The sequence below is a fragment of the Ammospiza nelsoni genome, chromosome 5, assembly GCF_027579445.1.
Source record: "Ammospiza nelsoni isolate bAmmNel1 chromosome 5, bAmmNel1.pri, whole genome shotgun sequence".
Taxonomy (NCBI): Eukaryota; Metazoa; Chordata; class Aves; order Passeriformes; family Passerellidae; genus Ammospiza; species Ammospiza nelsoni.
This window is the reverse complement of record NC_080637.1, coordinates 8,607,275-8,622,983: the sequence shown is the minus strand read 5'-3', so window position 1 is coordinate 8,622,983 and position 15,709 is coordinate 8,607,275. Positions and strand designations below refer to the sequence as shown.

General features: G+C 48.3%; 3 protein-coding genes across 3 annotated transcripts; all 3 read left to right on the top strand.

Annotated features, from left to right (window-relative positions):
* Positions 1-1,457: 1,457 nt before the first annotated feature.
* LOC132073060 (inositol 1,4,5-trisphosphate receptor-interacting protein-like 1) lies at positions 1,458-3,050 on the top strand. Its single transcript, XM_059471750.1, has one exon. It carries the CDS (start codon positions 1,458-1,460, stop codon positions 3,048-3,050), a length of 1,593 nt encoding a protein of 530 aa, XP_059327733.1.
* A 3,077-nt stretch (positions 3,051-6,127) lies between these two features.
* On the top strand, positions 6,128-7,912 carry LOC132073059 (inositol 1,4,5-trisphosphate receptor-interacting protein-like 1). Its single transcript, XM_059471749.1, is given in 1 exon segment — positions 6,128-7,912. A coding segment is annotated over 1 exon segment (1,785 nt).
* A 1,469-nt stretch (positions 7,913-9,381) lies between these two features.
* LOC132073058 (inositol 1,4,5-trisphosphate receptor-interacting protein-like 1) lies at positions 9,382-10,974 on the top strand. The gene has a single exon (XM_059471747.1). It carries the CDS (start codon positions 9,382-9,384, stop codon positions 10,972-10,974), a length of 1,593 nt encoding a protein of 530 aa, XP_059327730.1.
* Positions 10,975-15,709: the final 4,735 nt, after the last annotated feature.

The window sequence follows — 15,709 nt, the reverse complement described above, 5'->3', positions numbered from 1 at the left end:
CCTTGAAGAGAGCAACCTAGCCTGTTGGGGATTAATGTAGTTGTTTAGTTGTAGTTGTAGCTGTATTTGTAGCTGTAGCTTTAGTTGTAGTTGTAGCGGTAGCTTTAGTTGTAGTTGTAGCGGTACGTGTAACTGTAGGCATAGCTTTAGTTGTAGTTGTAATTGTAGATTTAATTAGACTTGTTTATTAGTTTTCCTTCTAGACACCCTTTGGTTTAGACTGTTTTGCAAATTTACCCAGTTACTCTGAGTTTAGAGAATTTAGATATCCTACTGTATTTGTCAGTGTGCTTTTAAATAATGTTTGTGTATCGACGTTTATAAAATTAATAAAAGGAGATAAGTTTCTCAAATTGCCTGGAATGTCACTCTTCATATGTAAATGTCTGTATCTTAGAGGGCATCCTTCCTATATCCCTATCTGAAATAAAGACTTTTTGCAAACAGAGATATTAGATATATTGTGCTGCCTCTCAAGCATTCCCATAAATATCCTTGAATCCTGAAGTGAAAATGCCATGAAATGGCTGAAATTTAATATGGTGTTGAACTATAGTGTTTGAGAGCTAAGAGGCTATTGAAGGCACCAGAATTTTGTAATTAAGTTTTTTGGCGTTTTAGGATGGTATTAAATCTTCCTGTGCATCATCCAGGCAACCTAGATTTCATTCAGGAAGATTTCTCACGAAATCTGGAACACAGCATTAGCCTACATGACATCCTCCCCCAAAACTAATAAGTAAAAATACCAATATTAAAAAATATCCCCCACTGGTATTAACTAAAAGCATACACTTGTATACTGAAAACATCCTTGGGTCATGTCACCCAAATTTACATTTGAAAAGAATTGCGTGGCAGGGCCCTTTTGCCTCCTTTGTCAAGGGAAGTTCTGGGGTTGCCAGGTTCCCAAGTGATGGGTCTGCACTTGGTGTCTGTTGTGGCTTTGGGTGGCCAGGGCCATGATGAGTTCCCTGAGCGGGCTGGGGAGGGCGGGCGGGGCAGGCCTGTGATGCGCTCTGGGTTCTGTGACAGCACAGGGGCCGTGTCACAATGGGGGCAGGTATAAAAGGCCCCAGCGTGTGCCGCTGCCCAGGCTGTCACAATGGGGGCAGGTATAAAAGCCCCAGCGGGTGCCGCTGCCCCAGTAGAGCCTGGGCAAGCGGTGAGCGCACAGCAGTGAGGAGACAGGGCTGGGGGAGGGCAGGGGCTGCAGAAGGCCTGGGGCAGGAGCTCCGGTACCGGGCCGTGCATTCTGCCCCCGCACGCAGGGCCCGGCCCCAGCGGCAGAGCCTCGCTGAGGGCGCGGTGCTTGCTGGGGCAGCGGTGCAGGCCTGGCCGCCCGCCAGCTGCCGGGGCCCTGTCCTTCCTTCTGCCACATCCCTGCGGCTCCTGCGCCCCATGTCTGTCTCCATTCCGGCCCCACTGAACCCCTTCTGTGTGTCCTCCTGCAGACCATGGCTTTACTACCAATGATCTTCGTGCTGGTGCAAAGCCTGATCCAGTACCCCCAGCCAGCTGGGGATGGGCTGGATGAGGCCACGCACCGGCGAATGAAGGAGCGTCAGGAGCTGCTGGACCACGAGATGGCTCGGCTGCTGCAGGAGCTGGAGCAGCAGGACGAGGGCTGGGGAGCCGTGCTCTCTGGTGCCCTGCAGCAGTGGCCATTTTGGGTCGTTGCTGGAGTCCTGCTCCTTTTGGCCCTGTGGTTTACCTGCAGCAGAAGGAGCTGTGAGGCCAGCAACAATGATGTACATGAAGGCGAAGACAGCGTAGATGGACGGGAAGAATGTATGGAGGTGAAGGTGCAGGAAAGCAGCGATGCCAGTGAACAGAGAAGCAGAGAAAAAGAAGACCATGATGGTGGCAAGGGAGAAAGTGGCAGTGGTGGAATGGAAGACAGAGAAAAGACCCGATATGCTGGGAATGAGCAAGGAATCCTTTTAGTGGACCGCATAGAGTGGCCTGTGGAGGACCTGGAGAGAGGGTGCTCAGTAACAGCTGAGCTGATGGAGAGCTTGACGCGTGTCTTTGTGGACAGCGTGAGCAATACCCCCTACCCAGTGCCTCAAGAAGCCATCGGGGTGGGCAGTGCCTTTGAGGGTTGGAGTCCCCGTGACTGGGATGGGGTGTACCATGTGCTGGTCCCACTGAATCCCCCACCAGGGCACACCTTCCACCTGGCGCCGAACAGTGCAGGGCAGGTGGCAGACAGGACCTTCAACGTCTGTGTGGAGCTGGTGTGCACGTGCGAGAAGGAGCAGGTGGAAGAGAAGCCGTTGTGCTTCTTGCACCACTTGCGGGAGGAGCTGCGGCGGAAGCAGAAGCGCAGCCTCCTAGAGACGCTCTGCACCAGCTCCTACCTGGACATGGAAAAAACCTCCCGCTGGTTCTGCCAGTTGGTGAGAAGCTCGTGGCTGCAAGTGCCTCAGTGGCACTCATGGCACGTGGTGTTTCAGCCCTGCCGCCGGTCCTGCCGATTGGAGCTAAGCAAAGGCAGGGACAGCCTGATGGTGGAGATGCTCTTTGGGGTGCGCCGAGGGGACTCTGACATCTTTGTGAGCAGCCAGCCCACCAAGGCCACCATCACTGCAAGCACAGCGTGGGCAGAGACGTACGCTGTGGCAGAGGCGAAATTCTTCCGGCACATCGCCAGGCAGCTGCCGTGTGAGAGCTTGCACCTGAAATGCCTGCAGCTCTTCACCTGCATCCTGAGGGACACAGGTTTTTCCAGCTCTACCTGGAAGACTGTGGTCATGCACGTGCTGACCACAGTACCGCTGTCCCGGTGGCACAGGAGAGCATTTGCATGGCGGCTGTGGGACATCATGGCGTACCTGGACCGCTGCCTGCAGCTGAAACACCTGAGGCACTTTGTGCTGGGCAATGAGAGGCTTCCTGCCGAGATCAGCTTGCCGCCAGCAATGCGAGGGGTTGTGCCACCAAACCTCTTTGAGCACCTGGCCCGAGATCCGGCCGCCCACAGAGAGGCAAGGCAAGCTTATGGTCGGCTACGATTTCGCCTTGGGGTGCTGCTCTCCAGCCACTGAGAGGAGTTCCCTGCACAAAGCTGTGCTGGGGTGTCACACCTGATGGCAGCCACCTGAACTCTGCATAGCTGGTACATTTGTCACTTGCAATCCTGAAGCTGCTTTCCTGTTCCTGCAGAAGGAAGATGCAGCACATGGATTCGCTGTGCAGGCACATCTCTGAGTGGCCTTGCCCTTCACCTTCCAGTTCCAACAGTGCTGCTGACCAAGTCTGTGAGCAGAAACCTGCTCCACCTGCACATCTTCAAAGATGACAGCGAAGTTCAGAGAGGTTGCTTGGAACACCTTGAAGAGACCAACCTAGTCATTTGGGGCTTAATGTAGTTGTTTAGTTGTAGTTGTAGCTGTAATTGTAATTGTAGTTGTACTTGTAAATGTTGCTGTAGCTTTAGTTGTAGCTGTAATTGTACTTGTAGCTGTAGCTTTAGTTGCAGTTGTAGCTGTAGCTGCAGCTGTAGGTATAGCTTTAGTTGTAGTTGTAATTGTAGCTTTAATTAGACTTGTTTACTAGCATTCCATGTCATGGCCCTTTATTGTGGACAGTTTTGCAAATTTACCCAGTTACCCTTAGTTCAGAGAATTTAACTTCCCTGCTCTAGTTGCTTGTCTTCTTTCAAATAATGTTTGAATATTGTTTATAATATTAATAAAAGGAGATAAATTTCTCAAATTGCCTGAAATGTGCCATTCTTTGTATTTAACCCTCTGTATCTTAGAGGATGTCCTCCCTCTACCCCTATCTGAAATAAAGACGTTTTGCAAACAGAGATGTTGGATATATTAAGTATTCTGTTTCTCTAGCATTCCCATAGAAATGCTTGAAGCGTCAATTGAAGATGCCCTGAAGGGCCTGAAATTTAATATGGTGTTGAACTATAGAGTTTGAGAGCTAAGAGGATATTGAAGGCACCAAAATTTTGTAATTAAATTATTTGCCCTTTTTATCCTGGTATTAAATCTTCCTGTGCACCATCCAAGCAACCTGGATTTCTTTCAGAAAAATTTCTCACTGAATCGGAAACAGAGCATTAGCCTACATGACTTCCTGCCACAAAAGTAATAAGTATAAATACTGTTTTGGTTTGACAAGGAAGTGAGTTTTTTGTGTTGTTTTGGTTAAATTAATAGGTGTTTAGATTTGAATATTGGCACTTCGTGTGGCTATTGAGGACATGGATATGTCCTCAATAGGAGATTAAAAGCAGAGAACTTTTAGGGAGAAGTTTTTTTGGGTTTTGTTTGTGAAAGAGGTCAGACTTTTTTTGTTTATCTGCAAGCTGGGTGGGGGAAGGGAAGAAATGCAGCTGGGTGAGGTAGGTTGGGGCTTTGGACAGAGAAGGGAGGTGAAGGCTTTTGCAGGACAGAAGGGTTGAGGAGTACTGAGAGGTATTAGGCAGTTACATGTTACAGGGCTTGCAAGGGTTGCAGGGTGAAGAGAGAGGCGAGAATCTTGACCTCATGTTCAGAAGGCTTGATTTATTATTTTATGATATATATTACATTATTACTATGCTAATAGGAATAGAGAGAAAAAGTCTCAGAAGCTTGCTAAGCTAAGAATAAAAAAGGAATGAATCATAAAGAAGCTCTCTGTGATTCTGTCCCAGAGAGAGCTCGGTCTCTGATTGGCCCTTAATTGTACACATGCAACATGGGCCAATCACAGGTGCACCTGTTGCATTCCACAGCAGCAGATAACCGCTGTTTACATTCCTTTTCTGGGGCCTCAGCTTCCCAGAAGAGGGAAAAATCCTAAAGAAAGGATTTTCATGAAAAGATGTCAGTGACAGTTACATTCTTCTTTTTTTAGGAGAGAGAGAAAGCTGCTGTTTGTGTTTGTGCTACTTTGAAATTTGATAGTACGGTTGGTTGAGGAGGAGAAGTGGGGGGGTGTGGTGAGAAGGTGATTGGCAGGGCAGCTGTGGGAGTTTTGGACAGGTAGAGCTTGAGATTTTAACTTCTTTTTTAGATGATGGAAACTTTACAAATGTTGATTATTTTTTTTAGAGATGAAATAAGAGGAAATGGGCAGGTGTGATGTAAGTTTGTGCAAGTGAAAGATGTCTGAGTGAAGTTGACAAGAATCCTAGGTGGGAGGAGATGATGGAGTGGCCTTTGGCTGGACTTTTCTTGTATAGCCATGGGCAGAACCATTTTCCTGTGACACAAAGACTGCATTTAGGGGGAGGCAGTGGCTTAGAGCCAAGAGAGTGCAGTGATATGAAGGAGTGTGTGAATAGAGATGATGAGTGAGGAAAGTAGAAGTGCCCTCCGTCTTCAGGGAAGAAGAAGACCTCTGTTCTCAAGACCCCTCGGCCCAAGGGGATGAATTTAGGGGGACATGTGTCCCAAAAGTGAGAGACTGCTTTTTTTAGAACTGAGCAAAGCATCCTTAAAAAGAGAACCCTAGAAGTAGCTCTGGTCCATGCGCAGTGGTGAGAGCACTGGGCATGGAAGGAAGAAGTCACGATGGCAAATGTTCTCTGGGCAGTCCTACATGTGACATGGAAACACAAGAAGTATCAACTGTGTTTCCAGGGGAAGCCTATGGTACAAGAACGACTACTCTCTTCTTAATGAATTGAGAACTGATTATCTGAAAGGTGGTAATAGACTGAGAGTTGGTGATCTGAGGGTTGGTAACTGAATTGAGAATCCAAGGTTTTGTACTACTGTAATGTATTAGAAATTTAGTAGGGGGAGGAGGAATGTTTTTAGAAGGTTTTCATTCTGAGTTCTGTGTGAGTTGCTTTTAAAATATAGTTGTAAGTTAATAAAGTTTTCCTTCTTTATTCCTAAATAAGAGCCTGCTTTGATCTATTCCTACTCACATCTCACAGTAGACACCAGAGAGAATTTATTTTCATGAAGGCACTGGCATTCCACCAGCATCAAACCAAGACAATTTTAATAATAAAAACATGTCCCCCAGTAGTATTAAATCAAAGACTACACTTAGTATTCTGAGAAAATCCATGGATCATGTCACCCAAATTTATATTTGACAAGAGTTGTGTGTGAGGCTCCTTGTGGCCGCTTTGTCAAGGGAAGCTCTGGGGTTGCCAGGTTCCCGAGTGATGGGTCTGCACTTGGTGTCTGTTGGGGCTTTGGGGGCCCAGGGCCATGATGAGATCCCTGAGCGGGCTGGGGAGGGTGGGCGTGGCTGGCCTGTGATGCGCTCTGGGTTCTGTGACAGCACTGAACCCCTTCTGTGTGTCCTCCTGCAGACCATGGCTTTACTGCCAATGATCTTCGTGCTGGTGCAAAGCCTGATCCAGTACCCCCAGCCAGCTGGGGATGGGCTGGATGAGGCCACGCACCGGCGAATGAAGGAGCGTCAGGAGCTGCTGGACCACGAGATGGCTCGGCTGCTACAGGAGCTGGAGCAGCAGGACAAGGGCTGGGGAGCCGTGCTCTCTGGTGCCCTTCAGCAGTGGCCATTTTGGGTCGTTGCTGGAGTCCTGCTCCTTTTGGCCCTGTGGTTTAGCTGCAGGAGAAGCAGCCGTCAGGCCAGCAACAATGATGTAAATGAAGGTGAAGAAAGAGTACATAGACAGAAAGCATACATGGATGTGAATGTTGAAGAACAGGGTGATATGAATGTGGCGGCAAACACAAAGGAGGATAGAAAAGAAGGCAAACAAGGTAACGTGGCTGCCATAGAAAAAGAAGACAGTGATGCTGGCAAGGGAGAAAGCGGCAGTGTGGAACACAGAGAAAAGACGGAAGATGTAGGGAATGAGCAAGGAATCCTTTTAGTGGACTGCATAGAGTGGCCTGTGGAGGCCCTGGTGAGAGCTTGCTCAGTAATACCTGGGATGATGGAGAGCTTGACACGTGTCTTTGTGGACAGCGTGAGCAATACCCCCTACCCGGTGCCTCAAGAAGCCATCGGGGTGGGCAGTGCCTTTGAGGGTTGGAGTCCCCGTGACTGGGATGGGGTGTACCATGTGCTGGTCCCACTGAATCCCCCACCAGGGCACACCTTCCACCTGGAGCCGAACAGTGCAGGGCAGGTGGCAGACAGGACCTTCAACGTCTGTGTGGAGCTGGTGTGCACGTGCGAGAAGGAGCAGGTGGAAGAGAAGCCGTTGTGCTTCTTGCACCACTCGCGGGAGGAGCTGCGGCGGAAGCAGAAGCGCAGCCTCCTAGAGACGCTCTGCACCAGCTCCTACCTGGACGTGGAAAAAACCTCCCGCTGGTTCTGCCAGTTGGTGAGAAGCTCGTGGCTGCAAGTGCCTCAGTGGCATTCATGGTACGCGGTGTTTCAGCCCTGCCGCCGGTCCTGCCGATTGCAGCTTAGCAAAAGCAGGGAGAGCTTGACGGTGGAGATGCTCTTTGGGGTGCGCTGAAGTGAGTCTGACATCTTTGTGAGCAGCCAGCCCACCAAGGCCACCATCACTGCAAGCACAGCGTGGGCAGAGACGTACGCTGTGGCAGAGGCAAAATTCTTCCAGCACATCGCCAGGCAGCTGCCGTGTGAGAGCTTGCACCTGAAATGCCTGCAGCTCTTCACCTGCATCCTGAGGGACACAGGTTTTTCCAGCTCTACCTGGAAGACTGTGGTCATGCACGTGCTGACCACAGTACCTCTGTCCCGGTGGCACAGGAGAGCATTTGCACGGCGGCTGTGGGACATCATGGCGTACCTGGACCGCTGCCTGCAGCTGACACAACTGAGGCACTTTGTGCTGGGCAATGAGAGGCTTCCTGCCGAGATCAGCTTGCCGCCAGCAATGCGAGGGGTTGTGCCACCAAACCTCTTTGAGCACCTGGCCCGAGATCCGGCTGCCCACAGAGAGGCAAGGCAAGCTTATGGTCGGCTGCGATTTCGCCTCGGGGTGCTGCTCTCCAGCCACTGAGAGGAGTTCCCTGCACAGAGCTGTGCTGGGGTGTCACACCCGATGGCAGCCACCTGAACTCTGCATAGCTGATAGATTTGCTACTGGCATCCCGAAGCTGCTTTCCTGCTCCTGAGGAAGGAAGATGCAGCACACGGATTCGCTGTGCAGGCGCATCTCTGGATGGCCTTGCCCTTCACCTTCCAGTTCCAACAGTGCTGCTGACCTAGTCTGTGAGGCAGAAACCTGCTCCACCTGTACATCCTCAAAGAAGACATTGAAGCAGATAGAGGTTGCTTGGAACACCTTGAACACAGCAACCTAGACTGCTATGGTCTTAATGTAGTTTATTTGTTTTAGCTGTAGCATTAGTTGTAGTTGTACTTTTAACTGTACCTGTAGCTTTAGTTTTAGTTCTAACTATAGCTGTACTGTGGCATTAGTTGCGCATGTTACTGTAGCTGGAGATTTCATTGTAGTTGTAGTTGTAGCTTTAATTAGACTTGTTTATTAGCATTCCTTCTAAAGGCCCCTTAGTGTTGTTAGTTTTGCCAAGTTACCCTTAGTTTAGAAAATTGAACTGCAGTTCTACAGTGCCATGTCTGCTTTTCAATAATATTTGGATATCAATGTTTGAAAAATTAATAAAAAGTGATAAATTTCACAAATTGCCTGATGTGCGTCATTCTTTTTATTTAACTCTTGGTATCATAGAGAATGGCCTTCCTAAATCCATATATGAAATAAAGACTTTTTGCGAACAGGGATGTTGGATATATGAAGTATGCAATCTCTACGTGACATCCTGGCCCAAAAGGAATAACTATAAATACAACTAACAAAAAATTACCCCCAACAATAATAACTAAAAGCCTACACTTGTATACCGAGAACATCCGTGGGACATGTCACCCAAATTTATATTTGACAAGAGTTGCGTGGCAGGGCCCTTGTGGCTGCTTTGTCAAGGGAAGCTGTGGGGTTGCCAGGTTCCCAAGTGATGGGTCTGCACTTGGTGTCTGTTGGGGCTTTGGATGCCCAGGGCCATGATGAGTTCCCTGAGCGGGCTGGGGAGGGCGGGCGGGGCAGGCCTGTGATGCGCTCTGGGTTCTGTGACAGCACAGGGGCCGTGTCACAATGGGGGCAGGTATAAAAGGCCCCAGCGGGTGCCACTGCCCCAGTAGAGCCTGGGCAAGCGGTGAGCGCACAGCAGTGAGGAGACAGGGCTGCGGGAGGGCAGGGGCTGCAGAAGGCCTGGGGCAGAAGCTCCGGTACCGGGCCGTGCATTCTGCCCCCGCACGCAGGGCCCGGCCCCGGCGGCAGCGCCTCGCTGAGGGCGCGGTGCTTGCTGGGGCAGCGGTGCAGGCCTGGCCGCCCGCCAGCTGCCGGGGCCCTGTCCTTCCTTCTGCCACATCCCTGCGGCTCCTGCGCCCCATGTCTGTCTCCATTCCGGCCCCACTGAACCCCTTCTGTGTGTCCTCCTGCAGACCATGGCTTTACTGCCAATGATCTTCGTGCTGGTGCAAAGCCTGATCCAGTACCCCCAGCCAGCTGGGGATGGGCTGGATGAGGCCACGCACCGGCGAATGAAGGAGCGTCAGGAGCTGCTGGACCACGAGATGGCTCGGCTGCTGCAGGAGCTGGAGCAGCAGGACGAGGGCTGGGGAGCCGTGCTCTCTGGTGCCCTGCAGCAGTGGCCATTTTGGGTCGTTGCTGGAGTCCTGCTCCTTTTGGCCCTGTGGTTTACTTGCAGGAGAAGGAGCGATGAGGCCAGCAACAGTGATGTACACGAAGGTGAAGACAGCGTAGATGGACGGGAAGAATGTATGGAGGTGAAGGTGCAGGAAAGCAGCGATGCCAGTGAACAGAGAAGCAGAGAAAAAGAAGACCATGATGGTGGCAAGGGAGAAAGTGGCAGTGGTGGAATGGAAGACAGAGAAAAGACCCGATATGCTGGGAATGAGCAAGGAATCCTTTTAGTGGACCGCATAGAGTGGCCTGTGGAGGACCTTGAGAGAGGCTGCTCAGTGACAGCTGAGCTGATGGAGAGCTTGACGCATGTCTTTGTGGACAGCGTGAGCAATACCCCCTACCCAGTGCCTCAAGAAGCCATCGGGGTGGGCAGTGCCTTTGAGGGTTGGAGTCCCCGTGACTGGGATGGGGTGTACCATGTGCTGGTCCCACTGAATCCCCCACCAGGGCACACCTTCCACCTGGAGCCGAACAGTGCAGGGCAGGTGGCAGACAGGACCTTCAACGTCTGTGTGGAGCTGGTGTGCACGTGCGAGAAGGAGCAGGTGGAAGAGAAGCCGTTGTGCTTCTTGCACCACTCGCGGGAGGAGCTGCGGCGGAAGCAGAAGCGCAGCCTCCTAGAGACGCTCTGCACCAGCTCCTACCTGGACGTGGAAAAAACCTCCCGCTGGTTCTGCCAGTTGGTGAGAAGCTCGTGGCTGCAAGTGCCTCAGTGGCATTCATGGTACGTGGTGTTTCACCCCTGCCGCCAGTCCTGCCGATTGCAGCTAAGCAAAGGCAGGGACAGCCTGATGGTGGAGATGCTCTTTGGGGTGCGCCGAGGGGACTCTGACATCTTTGTGAGCAGCCAGCCCACCAAGGCCACCATCACTGCAAGCACAGCGTGGGCAGAGACGTACGCTGTGGCAGAGGCAAAATTCTTCCGGCACATCGCCAGGCAGCTGCCGTGTGAGAGCTTGCACCTGAAATGCCTGCAGCTCTTCACCTGCATCCTGAGGGACACAGGTTTTTCCAGCTCTACCTGGAAGACTGTGGTCATGCACGTGCTGACCACAGTACCTCTGTCCCGGTGGCACAGGAGAGCATTTGCATGGCGGCTGTGGGACATCATGGCATACCTGGACCGCTGCCTGCAGCTGAAACACCTGAGGCACTTTGTGCTGGGCAATGAGAGGCTTCCTGCCGAGATCAGCTTGCCGCCAGCAATGCGAGGGGTTGTGCCACCAAACCTCTTTGAGCACCTGGCCCGAGATCCGGCCGCCCACAGAGAGGCAAGGCAAGCTTATGGTCGGCTACGATTTCGCCTTGGGGTGCTGCTCTCCAGCCACTGAGAGGAGTTCCCTGCACAGAGCTGTGCTGGGGTGTCACACCCGATGGCAGCCACCTGAACTCTGCATAGCTGATACATTTGCTACTGGCATCCCGAAGCTGCTTTCCTGCTCCTGAGGAAGGAAGATGCAGCACACGGATTCGCTGTGCAGGCGCATCTCTGGATGGCCTTGCCCTTCACCTTCCAGTTCCAACAGTGCTGCTGACCAAGTCTGTGAGGCAGAAACCTGCTCCACCTGTATATCTTTAAACATGACAGTGACACTGATAGAGGTTGCTTGGATCAGCTTGAAGACAGCAACCTAGCCTTTTGGGGCTTTATGTAGTTGTTTAGTTGTAGTTATAGCTGCAGTTGTAGTTGTAAGTTGTACTTGTAATCATAGCTATACCTTTAGTTGTAGTTGTAGTTATATTGTAGCTTTAGTTCCGTTGTAGGTATAGTTTTACTTGTAGTTGCAATTGTAGCTTTAAATAGACTTGTTTATAAGCATTCCTTCTAGAAACCCTTTACTGTTGACAGCTTTGCAAAGTTACCCTTAGTTTAGTCACGACCCCACTGTACTGATTTGTGTGCTTTTAAATAATGTTTGAATATCAACGTTTGTAAAATTAATAAAAGGAGATAAGTTTCTCAAATTGCCTGAAATGTGTCATTTTTTGTATTTAACCCTCTGTATCTTAGAGGATGTCCTTCCTCCACCCCTATCTGAAATAAAGATGTTTTGCAAACAGAGATGTTGGACATACTAAGTATGCTGTCTCTCGAGCATTCCCATAGAAGTGCATTGAAGAGATTGTAAGTGCTCTGAAGTGCCTGAAATTGTACAGCATAGTACTCCTGAAATTTTTAGGAGTCTTTGGAAAAGTTTTCTTTACACGGTCACTTTTATACGCTCCTGGGGAACAATTCAGTCCAAATAAATTGAGCTACCCTGGTATAGCTGCCCTTCTGTAATATCTACATATATATGTGAAAAGAAGCAATAAAAGGAGAGAAGTTTCTCAAATTGCCTGAATTGTGTCCTCCTTTTTATTTAACCCACCATTTCTTAAAGAATGTCCCTCCAGTGCTGCTGCCTGAAAAAATGACAGTGTCTCAAATGGTGCTCATGTTCAGCAGTCACTTCTTGGTATTCAACTTCTGTAGCACTTCAAAGCATGGCTATTAATTTTGCCTCTTGAATTCAGCCAGAAGTCATGATGGTCAACACTGCTAAAATACTAATTAATCAATCCTCCCTCTCTCCTTATAAAAGTTCCCTCTCTTTCAAGGCATGGAAAAGAGAGATTCTGTGGCCCATATCAGAGAGGGAAGCCTGCTGTGGGGACAGGAACAAGCAGCTCCCTGTACAGAGCAAGCAGGAACCTGCTGAAGGTGCATCCCTGCCAACAGCAGAATTTGCTGCTCCACGATAGAGAGAGAACTGTGCTTGCAGAGGTCCCTGCCTTTTGTCTCCTTTGCTGGGCAAGAACTGCCCCCACCACAGCCCCTTTCGTCCTGCTTGTGGAAGGAGGAGAAAACCCTCCCCACTCTGATCCTCCAAAAACACATACCCACTTTGTTCCCCTCTGCTCTGCCCCCAGGTGCAGAGACCTCCCCTCTCCCTTGCCCCAGCTCCTGTGCTCATCAGTCGCTTCCACAGGGACACATGCTCTCAGTGGAAAGGCCTCGATCCCTGTGTGTCATTCAGCCTGACCACACAGCTTGTGTGGGCTCTGGAACACTGCTTGGAGTCAGGGAGAAGCACGGGCCCCTTGGCTTCCTGCTGCACAGTCCATCCAGGGCCAGGATTATTGCAGGTGGTCAATCTGCTGGTCTGGCTGTGAGTTTTGTTGCTGTCTGTGTGAGGGACATGCTGAGAGAGGGGAAGGCTGGAACATACAGCTGTTCACTGTTGCCACTGAAACACTGTTGTGTAACTGAGGTGGTGATTTTTAGTGGTGGGTAGTATGCAGTAACACTAGGATGGAAACTGAAAGCAATGTTCAGTAATAGCAAGCATAGGCAAATGATTTGGATGTTTTTTCTGTTGCAGAGCTGCTCTTTCAGGCCTTGAAAACAGGAGGCAGCACTGATGAGGTAACTGAGCAAGTCTAGTTGGTATTAACTGCATCCAATCATCTCTCTGTTCATATGGCCCTCTCATCTCCCCAACCAATCACTGCCTTGCTTCCAACCGGTGCTAAACTGACATCAACTGCATCTAATCAGCTCTGTGTTCATATGGCACTCATATCTCCCTGGCCAATCACTGCTTCTCTGCCAACTGCCGCTAAACTGCCATTCAACTGCATCCAATCAGCTCTCTGTTCATATGGCACTCACATCTCCCTGGCCAATCCCTGCCTTGCTTCCAACCGGCACTCAACTGCCATTCAACTGCATCCAATCAGCTCTCTGTTCATATGGCCCTCACATCTCCCTAGCCAATCACTGCCCGGCTTCCCACCAGCACTAAACCGATGCTCAACTGATTCTCAAGGTCACTCACCTGCCCTGGCCTGCACCCTTCCCAGAGTGCCTCTCGGTGAGCAGAATTTAACAATTTTAATTAAAATAAGACTTTTAATTAATCCTTGTTAAATAAAGATTTAGCAAAGGCTGAATGGAGCGAGGCTTGGTGTCAGATGCATGTTCAGAGAAAGCAGCTTTGAGTAAAATGAATCCCAGCCAGAGAACTGTCAGTGCGTGCCTGTGATGTCAGAAGAGCTCTTGAGTCAGATCAGGGTTTCTGTAGGCAACTGTCCCTTGGATTTACTGAAGAAAATCCCTTACAGGTTGAACACTGAAATCCAGAAGAAAATGCACATTTGCTCCAAGTGTGAAGCCAAGTCCTTTCTCTTTCTTCCTGCTTCCTTCATCAGCAAAGCACAAACTGAGTTAGAATTTAAAACTGTGTTGTGTTCTGTACAGCTGCTGCCAGAGAGGATGAGCAGAAGCAGCAGGAAAACTTGCTGCTGTCTTCAGGTTTATTATGGAAATATGAAATGTCATGGAATCTTACTGGTAATAAAAGATTTTTCAGGTCCACAATTACCACTCCCTAATTTGAAATAAAACTAAATATGGTCTGACTCCTAAGAATTTTACTGCACCTGCAAACCCATTGACTTGATGAGAGGGTGGAAGGACACAGCCTTGGAGGGAAAAGAGGGTAACACAGGTTATGAAACTGAATCCTATTAAAATTATTCTTCATTATAAGGTCACACCCAGCCCTTTGTGAATCTGAGCTGAAGTGGTTTTGATGCACCAAATGTCAGGTTTACTTGCTTACAAAAATCTGAATCAGAACTATAACCTGTATCATCTAAAGCATAATTTCCAACAACCAGTGTTACAAAAAAAACATAAAAGCAGAGAAATTTTATTTTTTTATCCATTACTTTTTTCATCCATCACTGGGATCTCTATTAAAGAGTGATGTTAATAAGTGCTTCCTAAGGGATCGGTAAAAATATGCAATGAACTTTGCTAATAGCCTAGTACAACAAATATTCTGTATTTTAACCTTACAGGGAAGCGCCATGAAAGGTTAATTCTTTCTTATTTATTCCCACCCTGTCACTCCACCCTTCCTGACCCAACCCCAAAAATATCTTGCACTCATCTTACATAATGCCATCAAAAAATTTCCATGTGTTATTCCTGACTGATAATTCTTCTTAAGCAATTCTGGAGTGATCAGATTCAGGCAGCTTTTGGAAGCAGTTTTTACCTAAATGAATTTTAACAAGCCTATAAGCAGAATGATACAAACAGGGTAATAGTGGGACAAATAGAGACATTTGAACAACTAGGAGGTTTGATTTGTATTCTTAACTATTTTCCAGACAATTTTAAACTGCTGAAGGACACACTTCATTACTTGTATCTCTCTTAAAAACAGTGAACCTCTGAACACAGAATTTTTCATCTTTGAGCTTACATGACCAAGATCTAATTACATTCTTGTGGACTGCACCAAGAATCTGGGGAAGGAAACTCATTTCATGCCTCATGACATTGTGTCAGTGAAGAAAAAGGCATTTTTAACTCAGGCATAACAAAGACAAAGAGCCAGCTGGTGACATATTTTCAATTGGTTTGAGTGGAATGTCACATGGTCTGAAATTCTGAAGACCTAATAAAAAATAAAATAAATTATTTTTAAAAAGTAATTCAGTAATAGAATTCCTAATGCCAAAAGTCACAGTGAGACCACAGTATATTTAGGTTTTCTTTTTTGCATGTATTTTCAGGCTAAACTTCAGGAGGGTGTTAATTTCTCAGTAATGAAATCACTCAGCATAGCCAAGAATGACAGATCTGTTACCATCTCTACCAAAGCTTTTCCTCTGCTCTTCTAACTTTGGCTCCTTATCCTGTATGTATTACCTTTTCTTCATATTCTAATAATTTTAATTTCTTCATATTCTCATAAGTATTTCTTCATATTTTAATAATTTGACAAAGTCTAAAGTGACCTGAAAAATATTTTTGCTTGTACAGGGGTTTTCAGGAAAAAAAGTTTCTCCAGGAGAAGAATATCCAGACTGGATCAGAAAGAGCCAAAAGTTAATTCAGTTTCCTAATCCACAAACAATATAGATAAGGCATTCAGTCAGTTGCAGTGATAATTGTACTCTTTGATACTTACTCGTCCCTGATGAAATAAACCTCAGGAATTAAATGTACATTAATATAAAATTATATTTTCAATAAATTGAAAAAAAAAAACCTTATGGCACCATTTA

Excerpts from the sequence above, each read along its gene's own strand:
- LOC132073060 (XM_059471750.1), top strand. The coding sequence starts at position 1,458 with ATGGCTTTACTACCAATGATCTTCGTGCTGGTGCAAAGCCTGATCCAG.
- LOC132073058 (XM_059471747.1), top strand. The coding sequence starts at position 9,382 with ATGGCTTTACTGCCAATGATCTTCGTGCTGGTGCAAAGCCTGATCCAG.